The sequence below is a fragment of the Macrosteles quadrilineatus genome, unplaced genomic scaffold, assembly GCF_028750875.1.
Source record: "Macrosteles quadrilineatus isolate MER2022 unplaced genomic scaffold, UCM_ALF_1.0 Scaffold_2__2_contigs__length_208266976, whole genome shotgun sequence".
Classification (NCBI taxonomy): Eukaryota; Metazoa; Arthropoda; class Insecta; order Hemiptera; family Cicadellidae; genus Macrosteles; species Macrosteles quadrilineatus.
In genome coordinates this window covers 182,750,175-182,771,466 of record NW_026542595.1, presented here as the reverse complement: position 1 = coordinate 182,771,466, position 21,292 = coordinate 182,750,175, and the positions used below count along the sequence as shown (strand labels likewise).

The 21,292-nt window shown below is 31.7% G+C and overlaps 1 protein-coding gene across 1 annotated transcript in view; it reads right to left on the bottom strand.

The window, feature by feature from the left end:
• LOC128987626 (thrombospondin type-1 domain-containing protein 7A-like) overlaps window positions 1-21,292 on the bottom strand; it is a 268,164-nt gene that overhangs the window by 108,216 nt on the left and 138,656 nt on the right. Inside the window, exon 3 of the mRNA XM_054408575.1 lies at window positions 3,904-4,030. Coding sequence (XP_054264550.1) covers window positions 3,904-4,000 — 97 coding nt within the window. The 5' untranslated portion in view covers window positions 4,001-4,030. The remainder of the gene's footprint in view (window positions 1-3,903; window positions 4,031-21,292) is intronic.

The window sequence follows — 21,292 nt, the reverse complement described above, 5'->3', positions numbered from 1 at the left end:
TACATTGTTGTAAGATTACGGTCGAAACACTGGCTTTGTTTCTATAATCGTGACCAATCTTTTGCTGGAACTAACCAACACCAATTGTTGTTGAACTGATGAACAGTCGTATCTGAGTCTATAATCTATAATCTACCTCCTTAGGACCGAGTTAGCGGCCTTTAGATTTATCGTCCGCAATATAACCATTTGGCTACGTTAACATTATTAATCAAAAAGCTTCTGTTGCGTTTGTTCTATTTCATTTCATATATCTATGAAAATCCAATTTATCATTGTTATTACTATTGACGCAGCAAAGTCACCAAGGGGCTAAACGTAAAGGGAGTGAATAATCGAGTGAACTGTTCAGTAGCTTTTGTATTGTAAACTTGCCCAGTTGTACTTAATTTTACTCGAAATGATCCTGGTATAAATAATAAGATAAACGAACCGTCGATGTCAGTTACATAGCTGTGGACAGCACAACCCATTTTACAGTATATCCAACACACATTTTATTATTTTTTTTTCTCCATAGGAAAAGATTCAGGAGCAAAAATGTAGTGGCCAAGTTGTCTAAATACAGATCTGCCTAGTCAGCTTAAAATATGTGAAAATTCACGCCACTGCTTGATTATTACTACTAAAAAAGATTGAGACTAGGCAGTAGGCATACCTTATTTTGAACAAAAGATGAGTGTAAAATAGAGTGAAATTACTTGTGTACCTTTGTTACTAAGACCAGATGTTCCGTAGCCAGCCCGATTGCTAAAAGCACATAGATCGAGAATAACAAGGCCCACTTTGCACTCTCTAACCATAAAAAAAAACTTATGAACCTGCGACATATTTATTGTCAGGTGAGCGACCAGCAGTTAAGTTGCGCAGCTATTATAGTGCAACTTTAAAAGGGTAAGGATTTTTGTAGTGCTAATTTAAGGCTAAAATTGGTGGTTTATTAATCTAAACCTGACCCGGCCTGTCTATAATCATTGGACTTTTAACAAGTGGCCCTGACCAAAGAAACAGCTGATCTTAAAACAAATTTACACAAGGCACTTCACCTCATTCTTCACTCATATTCGGGGTAAAAAGCACACTTAGGTAGAGTCCCCCTCTCAAATTGGAATACAATAAGAAGGAATCTTACACATCCATGAAAAAAAACTCAAATTGTACTAACAATTTTCAAAAAATTAATTTCATAGTTGAGTGGATGAGAGGCTAAAAATATAAGAAAATTTGGGCTTTTGATGCCATGGAGACTAGTGAGAAGACCATTTACTTTTCTAAGCTCTACCTCAAAACTTGTTAAGCCCACGTGGCATAGCCTGAGGGGATTGTGGGTACACCGACAGACCAGATCGAATCGATGTTTGCAGGGTCGAATCTGTGTTTATGTTAAAAATATTTTCCTTGTTTTTTTTTTGTAATTTTATGCCATATTTTTACAGGAAACGAGGCTATTCCGGAGGCCACTGTGGCAGCGCCTTCAATGTTAACTGTTGGTGCGAAACATAGTCTGGAAAACATCTTCACAATATTTTAGAAATCTCAGAAACGTTAAATTTTAGTGCAGAGTAGCTTTCAAACCACACATTGTACAACATATGTTGCTTAGATGGTGTTATTAAATGAAACCCAGACAAATCTTTCTGAAATTATATCTTCACCTTAATTTCTTGATCAATTATTGAGATAACTTTCTCTCAGAGATGCAAAAACATACATTATCATGGTTTCTGATAGAAACTACATTTAAGAGTAAATGCATGCATTTTACGATAAAACACGTTCCATTAATTCGAACAAACTTATCTACTTCACGAGGATCTCAACAAATCCTGGGGGTTTTTGCAAAAAAAATCCATACTAATGTCAGTGACAAATTTTAAAATACCAATGTTAGCTTTCCAGCAAAACGTTACTAAAACGTAAAAAAATGCAGGAAAGACTAAACTATATAAAGCGATAAAACGAAACTGTGATAAAACGTTCATAAAGTAAAGAGATTAACGTTTGTAATCGTGTCTCGCGCTCCAGGAAGGTCGTTTAAGAAACGTGTAATCCTCGTTTGATAGGGACGGTCTGTAATACCTGTGCTGTCTGTTGCTTCTTTGTGCCTGAAACAACGTTGTTGGCGAACCAACCACAATTAGTATCATTAAGACATTTGTAAACTCACTCTAAAACCAATTAGCTTTTTGAATAACCTAAAGGCCGGGTTTTCCTAGGTGCGGAAACTCAGGGCGGAACGTGGGGAGTCGAGTGCGGAAAACGGTGGCGTTCCGCGTTCCGCTTCCGGGCCTCAGAAAACCCGGCTTCAGACAACAGGAGAACGGAATGCGGATTCCGCTCTAGGCGCTTCGCTTGCGCACCAAGGAAACACCTTAGTAAGTAAGAAAGCTATTCACCGCAAAAATTACGTAGCTGAGTAAGTTAATTAATTGATACCATGTGAATACGCGGGAAATGCTGTCTACCATTTCGGATGCGTTGCGGCAATATAAGGGGGAGGCTACTGCCTATAATAATTTTAATTGAATACCTACCGAATCTTCGGTCGTGTTTAGTGTTGGGCAAAAATTAAGGTTTCCAGAAGCTGTAAACATGTGTTTACACCATTTTTTATCCACGTTTACACCTCAACTCACAACAAAATGTTTAACTCGTAAACGGTTTATATTTGTTGTAAACTCTTGTGTACTTTATAGTTTAAAATAACAATATTTACATTTCCCACGATTTCTTAATTTAAATTTCAATAATAATATTCATCTTAATACGCCACAACAACGATTGAATTAAACAAAAAAAAAACATGTTGTAGAACTATTTCATAAAATTGGGGGTTGATTGTACACCTGTACTGTGGTCAAATTCCCTGCACATTAACCCACCCTCACCTCTCCTCCCTGACTTTGCCCGATCCTTGATATAGTTACAAAGTAATCAGCCCGAAGTGTCAGAAAGGTTTCTCAAACCATAATTTGGTTTGCGTCACATCCCACTTCACACTTCAGCAGCCACTTCAACCATGACACGTTTTTGCTCTCTAGGCAACTAATGTTTTATGAATCGTGCGTCAGATGCTCTTTGGCAAGACTGTCTGGTGTTTGAAGAATTTATTGTAAAAACGAAATTGTAATGCTGATGTGTGTATGATTGGTTGTATTATGTGTATTTCTTATTTGTTCTGCTGTTTTTTAAACTTCCAGATTATTTATTGATGAAAATATTAAGCTAGCTTGACTTAATTATCTTGTTTATTGGTCCTTAGACCTCACAAGTGCTATTGGGGTCATTTGGCTCTAACTTTACCTAATTAGACAACATATATTTAATTTATTAAAATTGTTGTTTCACATAAAATTTAAATTGCTCATATTATATACTGGATGACTTCACAGTAGGAGGGGTTTAAATTAAAATAACATTCTTATAGGACACTTTTAATATTATTTGAAGGCATTAAGAAAATAGGTAGGTAAGATCTTAGACAATACATCTACTGAAGGCACCACTTCACAGGAAAGACAAAACAACTGTTAGTGGATATAATCTAATGACTTAGTTGATACAAAATCCATAGATCCACGATAAACCAAATTTGTTAGGTTATGAGTAGAATTAAAAATGGATTGTTACACTATTTCCATAAATCAAAATTACTGAATTATTTCACTGACGGAGACAATTGCAGGTTCTATCCTAAAGTTAGCTAAATATTTCTCGAATATGGGAAAATCTCCTTACTGACCTCACTATACATACCTGTTCTCCGAAGATAAACAGTACTCCAGAGTATTTTCTATTATCTAGACTGTACTGAGGAAATTACAAATTCATACTCTCCAAAGGTAGCTAAAATATCCCACGCGTGGGTAAAAATCCCTCACCAGGCGACATCAGGGTACCAACCTGTTCTCCAGAGGTACCGAGGAAGTTCCTGGACGGTTCTGCCATGCGTGGCCGCTGCCAGACACGAGCCCAGAAGCAGTATTGCCAACATAGCCATCGGAAGTTACAGGTCTACCACTACAGCATTCTGAAACATAAAATAATACGTATGAAAAATCACTATTTCGGTTATACAAACCTTTAGAATCTTGACTACACTGTTCAGATCATCAAACGTATTATAGATTCAATAAAATATGTTTGCAGTTTACATTTAATATTTAAGGGTAATTTTTAAAGGAAAATTCACAATTAATGTTTTAATCCAGTGTGTTGAGGAAGAATTCTTGACACGTGGCAGTCAAGCCCGGTTTTAATAGTTTTCAAGCCAAATTCACAAGGGCGTAATATTTGGTGTTTTAAATGCAACTGAATTTCTTGGTTAAAAATAGATTCTCGTTTTATATCACCTGATGATGTTGCAATAGTGGCGAAAGTCATAACTTGACGCCAAGAAACCGATTAGACAAGTTCAATAGCAAATATCTCTACTTTGGATTTCTATTAAAATTTCTCAAAAACTGAAAAACATTTTCCTTTATTATATTATAAAAATAAAACACATCTGATAGTCAAACTGTTTTCACGGAATGGTACTTTAATCTTACTGACACGCGTTTTGCAAAATGGGTTTAAACCTAGCTTATTCGAAAAATATAACTGATTAACCCCATAAAATACACCGAAAAAACAAACAAGAAGAAAGCAGTCATAAAATATTACCTCAGACATAATATTTCATCGCAATCCTGGAACTACTAATTTATGTATATTTTCGATAAGGAGGAGAAAATATCACCGTAATTACCCTAGGGCAGAACGAAAGACAACAAACACTAAAGCCAACTTGTAATATTTCTCCTTCATTACTTTATCTAAAGCCCTTTATCTTGCTGTTTCTTTATTCATTGAAATTGGAGAAAGTAATTTGTGGAGAAGAAATCCTCGGGGATTTGTATAATTGCTGAAGCGAGTTGGCAGTCTGCCCGCCGCGCGGCCACCTCGGTCTATTTTGTGATGATAAGGAATTGTTCATTTTCTTTCTTTGGAATAAAATATGCAACCATAAATAGCATTTTAACGGCTTATTCTGGCTGGTGGAATAGTATACGTTTGAAATGTGACATAAACCATAATGTGTCCTTTAACAAGAAATCTACACACATATTTTCAATATGGATTTTAATGTGTGTATAGTAATAGATTTGATACGAAAGAGCTTCTTATCACATATAAATCCTCCTTTCTTCTTTCATTTACAAACATTTAATATGGAACTTACAATATTTAAAGATATTTTCAAACAAAATAATTGACCAATATCATTGGTGTGAAAATTCCAATCCCCATCCCCCTTCTTATGGTTGGATAAAACTGCTTTTCGATTTCTTAAAATTTAATTTATTAACAAGTTTCAATAATATTCACTAGTGGGGAATTTTTAAGAGAGTTTTCGTGGTGGCGAACCCACATACGCTCCATTTGAAAGGATTACATTAAAGAGCACCCGACTCACATTAGGTTTGAGAATACAATATTTAGTAAGCCTAAACGGTTTTTATAATTCAAACCTGCCCTGAGCAATCGTAATGGGTGTGCATTACTAATGCACTTGCACCGGGTAATGGTGCGATTCTAAAGTGATTGTGTGTGTAATTGTTAGTTAAGCTAAGTGCTCTAGAATTAGCACGGTGCAATGCAATAGCTTGTTTGAATATACAAAATTATTTATGATATAGGTTTGAGAAGTAAAAGCAATTGGAATAGCTTTCATATAATCTTTTTAACATAATCTTGGAAATATATTTTAAGAATTCTAATAAAGCAAAGTGTTTTTGGATCTAAATTTTGATAAAGTTTTTGAATAGGACTGTGCTAGTCCACAAAATTTTCGAGAAAAACAACATTTATTTAAACAAGGTCACTTTGATAAAGTAGGACCAAGGGAAAGTATAGCTTAGGAAAAATATAGCTTTGCTTAACATTAGTATGCTAATATATATGATACAGAAAAAGGAATGCATATAGTTTACATAGAAATATTTACTAACTTTGTACTAAGTTTGTACTGTAGCGGCTTGATTTGCTTGAAGTGTTTTACCCCTGCCCATATGTGGACTGACAAATTCAAAACAAAAAGGACATCAACGTCTTAAAAAACCAAACAAACTAAAACAAAGTTTAAGACAAAACAACATTGCCTTAAACGAAATAACAAATTCATTACACAAACGTTTACGCTGTTAGTTTGAGGTTGAAACGTTTTAGTTTCCTCTCGAGAGAAAAGTTGTAGTTTCCAACCGCTCCGGGGAGACTGTGAACTTTAGGTTAATGGAATACTCTCTAAACTCCGACCAGAGTCTGGTTACAGGGCTGTACAAGGGAAGTGGGTCTAAAGTGTGCTAGAGGTTATATTAAAATGTAGGTGCAGTTCCAAACATGTGATGGATAGGAATTCCTTTGTGAAAAGACACAATGTGTGGATAGTTGTGTATACGGAGTTTACAATTTTGATGTTTTTATAAGAATACTATAAAATACGTTGTTTACCTTTTGATTGCCAGGTTCTTGATGAATTAATAAGTTTACGCTCTATGTACATTTCGCCACAAGTGTGGCATCATCAGGAGCTGTTTCTTGTTTCTTCTCAAATCACTTAGTCACTAAAAAACTCACTATCCTATTTGTGGATAGTGGATAGTGATGTGAGAAGAAACAAGAAACAGCTCCTCGAAATGTGCATAGAGCGTAAACGTATTAATTAATCAAGAACCTGGCAATCAAAAGGTAAAAAACATAATTAAATATTTGTTCTTGAACCTGGGAATACCACATAAATACTATAAAATACGGTTTTCATAACTGTGCGGTACATCATCACTTCCAAATTCTACTCTGAAATTCTTCGAATGGGATTTGTGATGACTGGGTTGAATCACCCCGTCAAAGCATCCTACCAACATTTATTGTAGTATTTAAATGTTGGTAAATATGTGTGTTGTTAGGCTAGTGGTTAGCGTCTCGGACTTCGTTGCTAGAGGAACATACTCTTTTGTTTTTTAGTAAAATATTGCAGCGTTGCTTGATGAAGCTCTAAGTAAAAATAATAAAAGATATTTTTTAAGTGCGAAATTCAAACAAATATTTAACATATTAATTTCATCAATTATTGCTGATCGTTTATTGTAATGGTCATGTATTATAGTTATTGTATTTGTAACTGCTATAATACATTGTTGGCTACCGGTACAAACAAAATACGTATTACATTATTAGCCAATAGTCAATTGAAACTGAAGAGTAGTTCCAAAACCTAATTGCACTAAATGATTAATGCAGTGTTGCAGTTTGCATTGTATTTTGAGTGACACTAAAACCAACACAATAACCCAGACAAATCTACATTTAGTTGTAAATAATTTGATATGCTTATAGAGAATTTATAGATTTGTTGGTTTACGACAACATTAGTTCTTACCAGCTCTTGAGACTAGAAATACGATTTGTTTCGTCAAAGTAAATGAACGCTTAGAATTTCATGGTATAACGAAACTAGCGTTACGTAAAATAATTGACAAATTATAAATGTTGCTTGTTTATCGGATTGGTTTTAGTATTTAAATATTCCGTGTTAAATAGAATTTAAATGAAAATTGTAAAGTTTCGATTTAGTCCTTTCACTGTGAGAAGAGTAAAAAAAGATTTGGAAATCGAGAGACAAATAACTCAAACATAAACAAAAGTCAATTCGAAGGTTGTCAATACCAGGTATATTAATTCCCCGTCAGATGCAGACGACACAGATCATACCCGTGACAACACGTAATTGATTATGAGCCATGGTAATCAAATGGTATTGATTACCATATAAATCGCAATCAATTTGTTCAGCTCATGTTGTCAATCGGTATATTGAGTATTAAGTAATTATTTACTTGAGCACTTATGGCTGGAAATTGAGTGTCATTAGGACATCTTTAATATACAATCATAGCTCTGTTTGGGTATTTTACCATCCCTCTATTGTACATTATTTAATAAACTATGTTTATCGTATAAAGGTCTATGAAAGTAAAGTAGGCCTAATCATATCAATTCTGACCTTATGGACAAATGGGTAACGTTAAGGGTGAATGTTATGTATGTTAATTGATACGTCTTAGTTTTTAACAAATTGCCACTTTTATTAAAATGATCTGCAAAATGGTGTTTTTAATTATTACGTTTCCCAGACGTGACCAGTTTGTGACAAAAATGTGTACATGATTTTGCAATTCGGTTGATTTTGGTTTGGTAGTATATTGGTAGCCAAAGGTGACAACAAAGAACAATATTATCTTTATATTGTGTATGGTATATTGACAAAAGAAGTTCTATTGAAGATTGTGTTTGTGCAACGTAACTCCAAAATGAGATATTTAATAATGATGGTATCAAATCTAAATTTAATGCTACAACAATACCGATATGACTTCATTTTTCCCAGAGAAGTTTCCACGAAAAACTATAAAATCCAGTAATGCTATTAATTAGTTTAACATATAAGAGTTGCAACACATTTAAGAATGTTCACAAGAAATGGCAAAATCATGCATACAAAATCTAAACTCATAACATTTCCATCCGTTAGAAAAATCTATAAAAAAGTATTCAATTAAGTAGTTTATTTACTGAGAAACGGTTTATTTACAAAGTACAATTCATTATCTAGATGATGTTTATGGTTGTTATGATATTGAACTGTCCAAGTTTTCCTACTCTCCGCCGGCTTATGGAAATAGCATCTCTGTAGAAAACATACTGAAACTTCGTTCTGAAATTGGTTTCATTTTTGGTCTTAAGCAATTAAACACATCACTCCATTCAGAGTTAAAGTGGATACACCAACAATGTATACGGTTTGAATAATCATGACGTGCTGTATTAGTACCCAAAGTACACAAGGCTGCATAGAGTACAAGATCCTACTGGAGTACAGCACCTTTGCGAGACTCTTCTTTTAAAATAGGTCTCTCAGCACAGAACCCACGATGGTAGATCCTTGCTTAACTTTAGTGATTATTGAGTTTCGAAAGTAGTTTTTCTCGTACCTTTTGGCCAAATTTGTGTAGAAATATTCCCTTTTGTCCGAAAACATGCATGTCGATCAAAATCTAATCTTTACTCGTCTACTGGGAAAAGGTTTGGTTTTGTGTTATTTAGCTTACAAAGTTAGTTTTTTTATTTAATATATTTTGTTTTAATTTCATTATTTTATTTGTGTTTAAAATATGTTTCTTTACCTGTTATGGACTAAATTATTTCTAAAAAAAAAACAGTTATGACCCAAGAGACACTGTGCCAACAATAGTTATTTGTGCAACTAGTGAGAAAAGTGAGCAATTGACTCACTCGAGAGAAATCCTTGGAATGGTTTCTCGAGTGAGGCAATTGTACTTTGAACTTTAGTTGCACATTATACTTTTCCTACAGTTTACCATAAAACAAATAAATTGGTGAAGAAACATAACCTTTTTTTACACAGAAGTGAACTTTTAGTATAACATTTAATGTGAAGTGACAAATACAACAGTACAACAGCTGAACAGCTGATTTACAGCCAGTGCTGCCAACGTATTTCGAGCGCATACGACGTTGCTTTCATGTTACGCGCTCACTATTTCGTGCCTTCACGTTGCAAATCTGGAGTGAGACAAAGTAATTAGAGTGAGACAATGTTAACATTGTCTCACTGATGAGCGAATTGGCCACTTTGCTTTCTCAAATCATTGAGAGAACATGTACATTGTTAGGTAACTGTAGGAAAAACAATTTAAGTTAATTATTTATCAATGACCATTGTTCATGAAAGTCCATTCTCTGAATAAATTTACAGTTTAGTGTAGTAGCATATGAGAGGTGCAGTACATAGAGGAATTCAAGTGATGACAAAGTCAGTAGTGTAGCCGCCGGGAATCAAACACAGGCACTTTGTGAAGTTACTTTGACTTTGTACCGAGACTTTGCGATGGCGAGCCCTAGTTTAACGTTTACTTTTACATTTAATGGATTATATCGTACAAACGACGTATGACACAGTTATATCTTCTGCCTGAAGCAAATTACCAATTTTTTAACTGAGTTTTCGACTTTAATATCTCACAATCTGGAATCAAACTGCACATTGTTTGAATTATGTCAAAAACCTCTTCGCTAAAGTATTAAGCCCCATCTATATTGTCAGTCTATTGTCAATATTTACAAACAAATAACATAGTTATTTATCTGTTTGGTTTTGTTTTTGTCTTTGAATAGTCAGTGGTATGCAATAGTCATTAGTCAAACAAAGAACATTAGTAATTTCATATCAATATGTATTTTTTGTTTATGGGGAAATGTAAACGCTTACATATATTTTTTTTTTATATAATAAAAATTAAAAATTCTGAAATATTGGTGAAGTTGTTATTTCAAATTAATATAATTTTTTTATTCAACATATGGCCTTTAGCTAAAATTCGCGTTAGCCAATTTTTATGAACTTACTGTAGTTTACTGATTTTTTTTAACAACCGTTTGATACATGATGGAAAATGGATAGAGTACAAAATAAGATGTTTAACCATCATATAATGTTGGCTTACAATATTATAGGCCCTAAAAACATATAAAGCTATAAATTGAGTAAAAGTTGTTTATAGAAAAACAATTGAGGTAGTAAAATACAATTTATTACAAATTGTATCACAAGAGAGAGATTCTGTTTTAGCTTTGGAAAAATTAAATATTTTCAAACTGAAATTAGGACACTTCCCTGGGACCTAGCCACAGTAAACATTTTAGCTAATGGAATAGCGTCCAAACTTTCCCAACTATATTAATTAATGAGAGCTTCGTTGGCGACCTATTTTTGACACGAGACCATTACTTTCAACCGTTTATCAGTACGACGGTAAAATGTATTGTTATTAATTAGTTTTAATTCTTATTTGGTCTATTCACAGTGATTAGGAGGATAAAAACCTGAAACATTCATTCCAAAGTTAGAAGGTTAATAGTAGATTAAAATATGTTTAAGCACTCAAACCGGAATTACAACATAGCTATAAATGATACGTTTCATGTTAGAATAAAGACTATGTACTAAATAATATACCCTATATTTGTTATAGAGTGGTTAGGACAATTACAAGTATACAATTTAATAGGTTAAACCTGGGGATCTAATATTTGCCAAGCCTTCATAAAAAAAATGATACAAAACGCATTATTGTGATAAATAAGGGTCGTAATTTTTGTTTTAATATTTAACAAATAGTATTATTACCACATGGAATTTGCTAAAGCCACCTACAAAAACCTTTAAAACGAAAATTTTTTGTAATCAATTAACATCACAATCCTACTGTTTTTTTTTAAATATTAAAACACTAGACACAACCCTTTTTCATAATAATGGTTTTGTTTCAAAGTTTGTTTTTTATAATAGCTTAGCAAATATTAGGCCCCAGCTGAAATACCATCAACTAATGTAATTAATCAGTAATTGAGATGCATTTTACCGTAATTAGCTTCGTTCCTATTTCCACTCGATTAAAACTTCAATTAAAATATGTTTATGTTAAATACGAGATTTCGACGCTTTATAAACAAACGAAGAAAACATTAATGTATTAAACAAAATAAGTAATATGTGTTTTGTATTTGGATATTAAACACTTTTGAATGACAACAAATTGATTTTGTGATTAAACAAAAATTAATTTTAGTAATTGATAAAGTACTATTTCTTAACTTGGTCTATCAAAAAAAGGAAATTTGAAATTCTAAATATTTTTTGCTATTAACACTTTTTAAAACCTTATTTAAAAATGATTATTAATTTAATTTCTAATAATGAGCTATTAATTAATAATAAAATAAAATATTCAAACTCAACCCCTCAAGACGTATTACACATTAGTAGTAATATAACTATAACAATACTAACTATAAATTTATAAAATATAATTTTAGTAACTGTGGTTTAAATTCTACCTGAATTTAATCTCACAATGTTAATTTCCTACTTATAAAAAAAGGAAAAACCATTGAGAGCGAGATACAAGTTAAATGCCCTCCAGACGCTTCACAAGTTTTTCAATTAATCCCAAGTTTGTGGAGTGACATTGTGAAATCTATTGGGGATAGTTCGTTATGTAGCTACATGCTGAGTCTGCTACAATTAATCTGTGCGAATGTGTTTAAGCTATCAAGTTTTAGAATAAATTAGATACATTTTATGTTATCTAAATCCTTGTACGTTCCTCCTTCGTATAAAGGGGAATAGTATACGGAGAAAGCATTGGTTTCTTTAAAACCTTAAGGTTTTAGTTTTTTGTGGATGTATCAGTTTTGGGCTCCCCAGATCCCAAAAAGTGATGTTTGGAGCTATGAGATGTGGACACGATTTAACTCAGTTTGAGTCGTGTCCGTCGTGCATGTTATGGCCGGGCCTGCATTTTTCGTTTACTTAACGTTTCCGTGTGTTAAATGTTTCATTTCTGTATTTTGACGATCTTTCGATAAGGCTTGAAAATGAAACATTAATTTCGAAACTAGTCGCCCGAGAATATACTAGGACTGACGATGTAAGGTACGTAAACCTATTAATACTGCCTTTGTAATTTCTGTGTAGATAATTCCGTTTACTCATTCATTTATGCATATTGAATCCATGGAATGCTTTAAAAAAGTAAAATACTTTAACATAAGTATTTCCAGAAAGATCTTTTTAAGAAGACTTGCTACTTAGACTTGACATGTTATACATTCGACAGAGTAAATATCCATAGTTAGCACATATATATACATTGAATTAACAAAACCAGAATGTAATCAATTCACGCTCAGAGCCATAAACAATGTTGAACAGATTTCAAGTTCTCGTCGTCCCAAAGTTGGAGTAATTCAATTAGACCAAAGTTCGACGATTGACAAAAGCTGCTCAGTAACCCTGAGAAACTAGAATTGCTGATTGACGTGTTGAAATAGTTGTCTAATCAAATGACAATCTGAACAACAGCTGGTATAACATTGATTATTGGTCATTCACTTATGATTTGGGTCAAAATTGTCCACTTTAAAATAACAATAATGATTATGCCTCCTTCACTTGTAGTATTTTTCTTTTTTTAGTGGTACTTTCGTACTATTCTAACCACGCCAATACATCAACTTCCAAATAAGATTTTAATTAAATTTGTTTAAATAGCAAAATCTTCCTAACCCAACCTAACCTAGCGTTTTAGTTTACCAATTTAGGTAAGGTAGGTATAATACGAAAATACCTTTATAATTAACGATGTACTGAATATTTGTGCTGGGATATATGGGACGTTTTATTGTAGGTTTGGAGATTACCCCTAGCCGTTAAACACTAAAATGACTGACAAACAGAATTTACTGGCAGTTTCCCCATTTTCAGAAAAATTCAACACAATTGACTGAGTCTCTGGAATAATGAGCTGGTATAAGATGTGCTGCAATCATACTAGAAAAAATATAAAATTTATTGGTTCAGCTTTCTTCTTTTCTATTCAATATTAACAACCGAATTTAAAATACATCTATCTTTCTTATTTAATACGCAAGCAGGGTTTTTGTGACAGTTACTCTCTAAAACTACTGAACCGATTGACATGTTTTTGGTGTCATTGGAAAGATTGTAACGTGAAGTTGTGCAGGAAACTATCTTTTTAGATAAATAATTAGAGAGAGAGGCCCTATGGCCCTTTAAAGTTTCGTATTTCTCCATAAGATTAACATGGGAAACAAACATTGTTATGGAACTCCAACTGTTGTCAGAAATTAAAAGTGAGAAGAAGAACATAATGTTAATGGTAAACAGTAAATAAGTTTGCCAATTTAACAGTTTGCTACAAACATTTACTGACTTGGTTGAAATGAAATATTTACTATTGAATTTGGGTTGGTGTAAATATTACAATGGAAAAAAGCTAAAGAGCCTAGATAATTTATATACTAAAAAGAAAACTGAATTAACACTGTGCTGCATTTCTTAGTTATCATTGAAATAGCCGATTTGCAAACTATGGAAACATAGGAAAGTCATAGAACACCACCAAGGAGAAGAAATAAAAAAAATGTTTTGCTTTAGAAATTTTAATCGTTATTATGGACAACCTATGTCGGCTACGAGTAATGATATTTGTAGAAAATGACATTTACAAGAAATGTTGATTATATCGATCTGTTATGTACATCTTGAGTATTTCCATAATATTTGAGTCAAATCTTTTTAAGTCATCAGAAATTATGACTGTTATTCGTTTTAAAATAACGCCTGTAACACTTAGCAATTGCTCGAATTTGAGCAACAGGTACACTAGCACTACTTTATTCATTTAATGTATTATATAATGCTATCAAACATATAACAATTACACTGAAGCTTTATAGCAATTAAATAAATCACAATTACAACAACTTTTCTACTACTGTGACTATAATAATACCGTTGTCAATAAATCCAACTATTAAGCATAACAATTGCAACATAAGGCGAATAAAAACCAATTTCTTGAGTTCATAGAAAACAATAATAAAACATAATGACAAAACATATTGAAAAACCACATAAAACGAATAATCGTAGATTAAAAAAGTAAGTTATTATTGCAACAATAAATACAGCGGATTTTAAAATGTAAATGGCATACTTTACAACCGTGACGCGATACGATGCTATAAAGCTGTAAGTGTTATCTCTGATTTAGTTTGACCCATTTCTTAAATTACCCGACTCTACAAAAGTTGGCTCCTGGTATCTATTGCTACTATAAACCCTTGTTATCTACTAATGGTGCTATGTATTTATCTGACAAATTATATACATATATTTCACACTATCGACCAGTTTTAGTAAAAATAAAAAAATAAAAAAAAACACGGGCATTGGTCGATCTGGTCTAGGGCTGTAAATAAACTGCCTGACCACACGCTGTGTTTTATAAGTAGAGAAATCGCAAAACATATATGTTCTAAGTATTTTGGTTTAAAATTATTTCTTTAGAACACAGGGAATTTATTTTTACAGGACAATTATGTCTTTTGTAATCATCTTTCGTAAAGGGAAACTCCAATCCAATTCTTATAGAGAGGCGCGTCTTCTCACTTTAATCAAATTCTTAGCTTTTATTTTGAAATTGAAAATGTTTAATGCTCAAGTATTTTAGAAACAGCTTTTGAGACATATAACTCCAAAATTTCACGAATAGGTTGATGCGTTACATAAAATTTTCGGTATAGTTAGGCATTCCAAGGGATTACACAGAAAAATTATTTCTATAATAAACCATTTGATTTCAAAACCTTCTACATCACAGAAGGGGAAATGACTTAGGTTTGGTAGCAATATTGCCAACTAAACTAATATAGTCACTAAATTATTATGTAGGCAAGGTACTTGATGTTAATATTTACTGGAAATGGAAAAGTTGATTTTTCAAATTTAAATTATTATTTCAATGAATAAGTGAATGTATACAATTGCGATATAAACAAAAATACATAATTATTCTTCACGGTTTTAATCCTTAAAGACATACTTCATTCGGTATTTACAATGCTTAAGAAACATATTAGGATTCCAGGCAATATCGTCTACATCATTAAAAGTAAAGATAATGAGATGAATAATCATCACAATTTTCTTCTAATTAGTTAGTGATTTTTTTTACATAGTCGATTCAAACAATAATGTGTATTAGGAATCAATTTGAAACACAGCTTCCCTACACGTTTTAGTTAAACGGTAGCTAAGCAGACTATGCTATCGTTATAAACAAAAAGTTATACTTTCGACATTAAATCTCAATTGAATTTTACGTATGGTCGTGGCATCAAAAGATGATAATATACTGAAATAATTTGAAAACTGCATAGACTAATGGATTAATGTGTAATGTATACTGTAAGGTAATGAAATGAAACCATGGAAGGCAATATTTTTGCACCGCGATTCTAAAAGCTGAGGAATTGAAGTGACGGTTTTGATCTGGGCAGATTTTCTTCATCTCTTTAGCTTCATTGCGAGGCTTTAATATATTTCAAGAATCCGAATTGAAAATCATTGCTTTTGGTTGATCAAAAACGTATTATTCAATCACAATCTTACTTATGGTTGGGGAACAATTTTCAAATCATGGTCTTGACTTTATCTTAAAGAGGGTTTTTTTTAAGCCCACATAATTTATAGACAAATTATATAGGAATTCATTTTACTTGGTGTGATTGTATCAGAATTATGATTATTATATTTTCTTAGATTGAAAGTCGCATATTATAAACTGCTTATGCGACATCAAATTGAACGGCCCGGTACACCAACGTATTGATGATTTAGGTATGTAGTGTAAGATACATTAAAACGATGTAAATCTGGAGGAAACACAATTGTATAAGCCTAAATTTGGAACTTTCTGATAATGCTAAAGAGTACGTAAACCCTAGGGACATAAAGCTATATTAATTTAGAAACTTAAGAGTTGCGTTGTTTAAGTGCGCTTTAGTGGTGATTTAAAAGTGGTTTTGATTTAAAGGGGTAATTTAATTATTGATCTTTAGTTTTAGAGATAAAATTATCGCCACACAGTTGGAAACTATAGCCTAAAATTGTTGGGATTTTATTGATTTAGTTACACATGAAAATTAAAGTAAATATTTGGGGAACAAATCTGATTTTAACGCTACGAAAACTAATCGTTCGTCCATAAGTCCATATTTTAATTATTAAATTAGGATCCTTTATGTTCTTTAATGATTTTTAGGTAAATGTAGGTAAATCTATGTCTCGTTGAGTATATCTAGTTTTTTATTAAATTACATTTATGTATAATAAGCAAATTAAAATAACATAGCTAAATTTAGGATGATCACTAAAGGAACTAATTATGACAACTATTCTGATAAATATTCAAATAATTTACAAACAATAAAAAAAATACAAATGGTTGAATAAATTATCAATATTATTAGGTGTTGACAAATTCTTGTATTAAGTTATATTTTTGCAAACAAGAGCAAATTCCCCAACCAGAAACTATTTTAACTTCAATTTGGCTGAGGGAGACTAAAGACAATTGAAAACCAATAGAAATGTTCTTAACATACACGATATAATTAAATCATAAGCTAGAGGTTAATTGCACGGGGAAATCAATATCAAACTAAATATAATGGAGATGTTTTAAACTGTAACTTGGGGAGTTTTTGGCCACGGAATAGGTTTGGGCTGACGCCAAATTGTAGCGCTTTTCTGCAGGATCAAATCCTTTTTGCTGACTAGTCAATATTTTGTAAACATTTTATTTCCAATGAAACATTCTTTATTGATCTCTTATTGAAGCTACAATATTGAATACTATAACTAGGCTAATCAAATCATATAATGAAAGGTGGATATGTAATAAAAACCAATTATTATGTAACATCAATTTATACGAGATATAACGGATAACCATTTTTTTTTCATTTTCTCTACACACTTAGTTGGGTACGTTCTTATTTGATTACTAAAATTTGGGAGTAGGGGTTGCTGTTCAATATTTAAACTTTTTCCACGAATGCTGTTTTCCAAATTATTATTTATTAAATGCTCACAAATCTTCTGTCATCCGTCCTATTCATTTTCAAGCTAGTTTACTACTACGTGAGATTGAAAAAAAAAAATATATATATATATTTATGATTTATATCCTACTACTGATCGGGCGTCAAGCAAACTATCTCAATATATATTTTATTTGAATGATTTGAAATAAATTTGAAGAAAGGTCACATCCTCCCAGGGGACTAAAAGGAGTTTATGCCACCAGAAGGAACCTAACTCCCTTTACGGTTTCCGTAGAGTCCCATTAAAGACTCGCTTTGAAGACTAGATCGAATCGTCTCCTTTAGTTTATTAACTCTGAAACCACCTACGTCATCCCTTTAAGAAACCTACTTTGCATACTCGTTATAAATTTACTTGAGTGGAAGAAGTACTATTGAAGATTTTTACAACATTTATTATTATAATAGGTTATATAAAATGTTTTTTTCTCTATAAACCATTGGTTTGTATATTTTAAATTATTTTAGTTCCAGCTGTCAACAGAAATGAGGTTCAGAGAATGATAAGTGTAGAATTTCTATGTGTAGATAATAACATATTAAGGGGGATATGGCACTGAAATAATGATTTTTTTTCGAAAAAGTGATTTTTTTAATTTGTCTATTATTTTTTATTTATAATGCTAAAAATAAGAAAAATTGGTCAAAAATAAAAATAAAATATTTTTTTTGTGCTTAGGCTATATTAAGAAAAATACGGAAGATATTTTCAAAAAATCCGGTCATTGACTTATTTTAGTAATAATAATAATAATTATCATTATTATTAATATTAATTATATAATAATTAAGTAATAATTACATAATAATTAAGTAATAATTACATAATAATGTAATAAATAATAATAAAATGCTTGCATTAACAAAAAATTGATCCATAACTCAACAATAAGTATCACCATGGTTACACTATTTTAACTTTAGCGTGTGATTCCCGCTAGTTTTTTTAGCGTCTTTAACTACTAAATTTGATATATCTTCAAAACGGTTTATGCTACATGATTCAAATTTTTACCAAGTGTTTAGAATGTCAATATCTAAATAATTAGGTAGAATTGTAAATGTATGTCTATTCTAAATTGAAAAAATATATTTTTATTTCCACAGAAAACCAATTTATTTTTTTAAAATTACAAAATGACCCATACAAAATTAATAATTAAAGATACTGTTTTAATTCTACCTAAATATTTAGAGGGCATTATTCCCTGCAAACTGATGGTTTAATGATTAAAATCCAATAATAAGAACTGAAGTTATATCAAATTTAGATAATTACCTAAAAAAAACACAAAAAAAATATTAAGGGTGTAACTTAACAAAAAAATTTACTTCAAACTATGTTTATACCAATTTTTATGCCTATAAAACACATAGTATAAGTTTGAAAGACCTAGTGATAATGTTAAGGAAGTTAGCATTTTCAGTGCCATATCCCCATATGCATTATAAACATATATAAATGTATTACCTTTTTATTTTCGGCCCATATCAAAAATAGTTGTATCTACAAAATGGTTCAACAATAGTATAACTGATATAAATTAGTTGGTAGATACAAATTTTTTTTGAGCTGAGACGAAAGAAAATAAAACAATCACTATATATATTTTTGTCTTGCCAGTTCAGAGACAAGCCTCAACGATGGGTAAAATATACACTGTTCTTTAAAGATCAGTTGTAAAAATTATTTATATGCAGGCTAAAAGAACACATTAGCTATACGAACTCAAGAAAATGAATTGAAATCTTGGCAAACGAAAATACATTAGGGAAAAAAAGGAAACGTTAAATGAAAAATAGGCAAGAAGAAAAAACACAAACAGGTTTTAGAGCTTAAAGGGAGAAAAATGTAATAATTAGAATCCTCCCTTACAAATACAGTGGTATCAAATTTCAACCAAGCTGTGTTTTATAGTAGGTCGTTTCGCATTTATTGACTCTGAACCAATAAATTACTTAGCCAATGGTAAACGATTGACTAGTTTCAATTAACATAGTAATTAATGTTACCTGTCCAATAAACAAATCAATCAACGATAATTAATATGTTTGTAGCACTAGATTTGTTCGGTTAAACATATAAACAGAAAAACAAGTCTGACTGTGTGCTGACCTACATATTTGCGAGCTTTATCAACTCACATAACGTGTTTGTGACATAAAACGTTAACGTGGTCACATGATCGTGATCTGATCAAGTTAAGTCGTTATACACGCTAAGACCATGCTGAATATCGTGTCACCGATAACTGCATTATAGCATTACCTTAATATTAGAGAAGTCAGCGGTGGCTAACTTTATGTAACTTTTATTTCACTATTTGTAAGTTTATGTTTTGAACTTTCAAAATTAATATTGTGCTATATTTGTTTTGCATGTTTGAAAAAGATAAATTTTCATGTTGGTTCAACTGTGCAGATATTTTTAAGTTCACCTACCGGTATTATGTGTATTATGTGTGTATTTTAAGTGTATATACTCGTATATTACATGTTAATATTTACTTATATAGCTAGTTAGGTAAATTAATGTATCAACCTGTGTGTTTGCACGTAATTGTCTTTAGATATTATTTATAGTACTGTACCATTTAAGGGGAAAACCAATAGAGTAATGATGTTAATAATTTAAATTTATTACTTAAATTTATGTTTTAATGTTGGCATTTTTATTGTTTCGTTGCGGTAGCGATAAAAACATCGATTTGTATTTTATGATATAATTACTAAACTAAGACACTGTTTGCAGCTCGGGTTGCTTAACCATTTATTTTGAGAGCATTTAACGAATTATGAAATTGTCGGGTTATAAGTAACTGTTTGCATAAACAATATGAACAAGAGCTTTAAGCTTTGATGTGAATAATCAAAATTAACATTCTTTTTAGCGTGTTGCCATGTTAATATTTTGGATAAATAATCAGAAAATCTATTTTAGGGGTTTATACCTATTGGAACCACTTCCATAAATTGACCTCCAATCTAGATCTGGATATGAGTTTCTAGATATATTATTTACGATACTATCCTATCAAAAAGAAAGTTTCTTTTACATGTTTGGTTAGTGTGTCCTAATAGTAGTTTACGCAACTATTGCGTTAAGTGAGTCTTTACGACACGAGTAGAAAATTTCTACGAGTGTCGTAAAGACTATTGACGCGAGTTGCGTACACTACTTTACCTACGACCATTTTTTAATTACTATCAATCTGGATCTAATTACTAACAATCACTAATGATAACTTTTTAGAGAGGTTATGTTTTCGTGTATTGCCATTGCCACTGAAAGTGATGCAACGACTTGTTGAATAATCAGCTGATTTCCTGTAATTACGTGTTTGTTAAACTTCGTTAAATATTGCATTGCTAGCAGCATTCTTACCATAAATAATATTGTATCAGGTACAATTCGGCAAATATTTCATTTATTTTTGGACTTCCACCAACTTAATTAAGAATACGCGAGTATCAACATGAACAAGTCGGATCAACAATTAAATTGGTCAACTGATCAGCTGATCAGCTGATTAGTTGACGTTCGAAGCATTACAATTTTAATTCTTTTCTCTCAATACTTGAACCTCATTGGTCCGTTACCTGTGTGGATATGAGAAAAACTATGCGGATATGAAATGAAACTATGCGGATATGAAAGTAAACAGCTGTAAAGTGAAACTTTTCAATTCTAAGAACT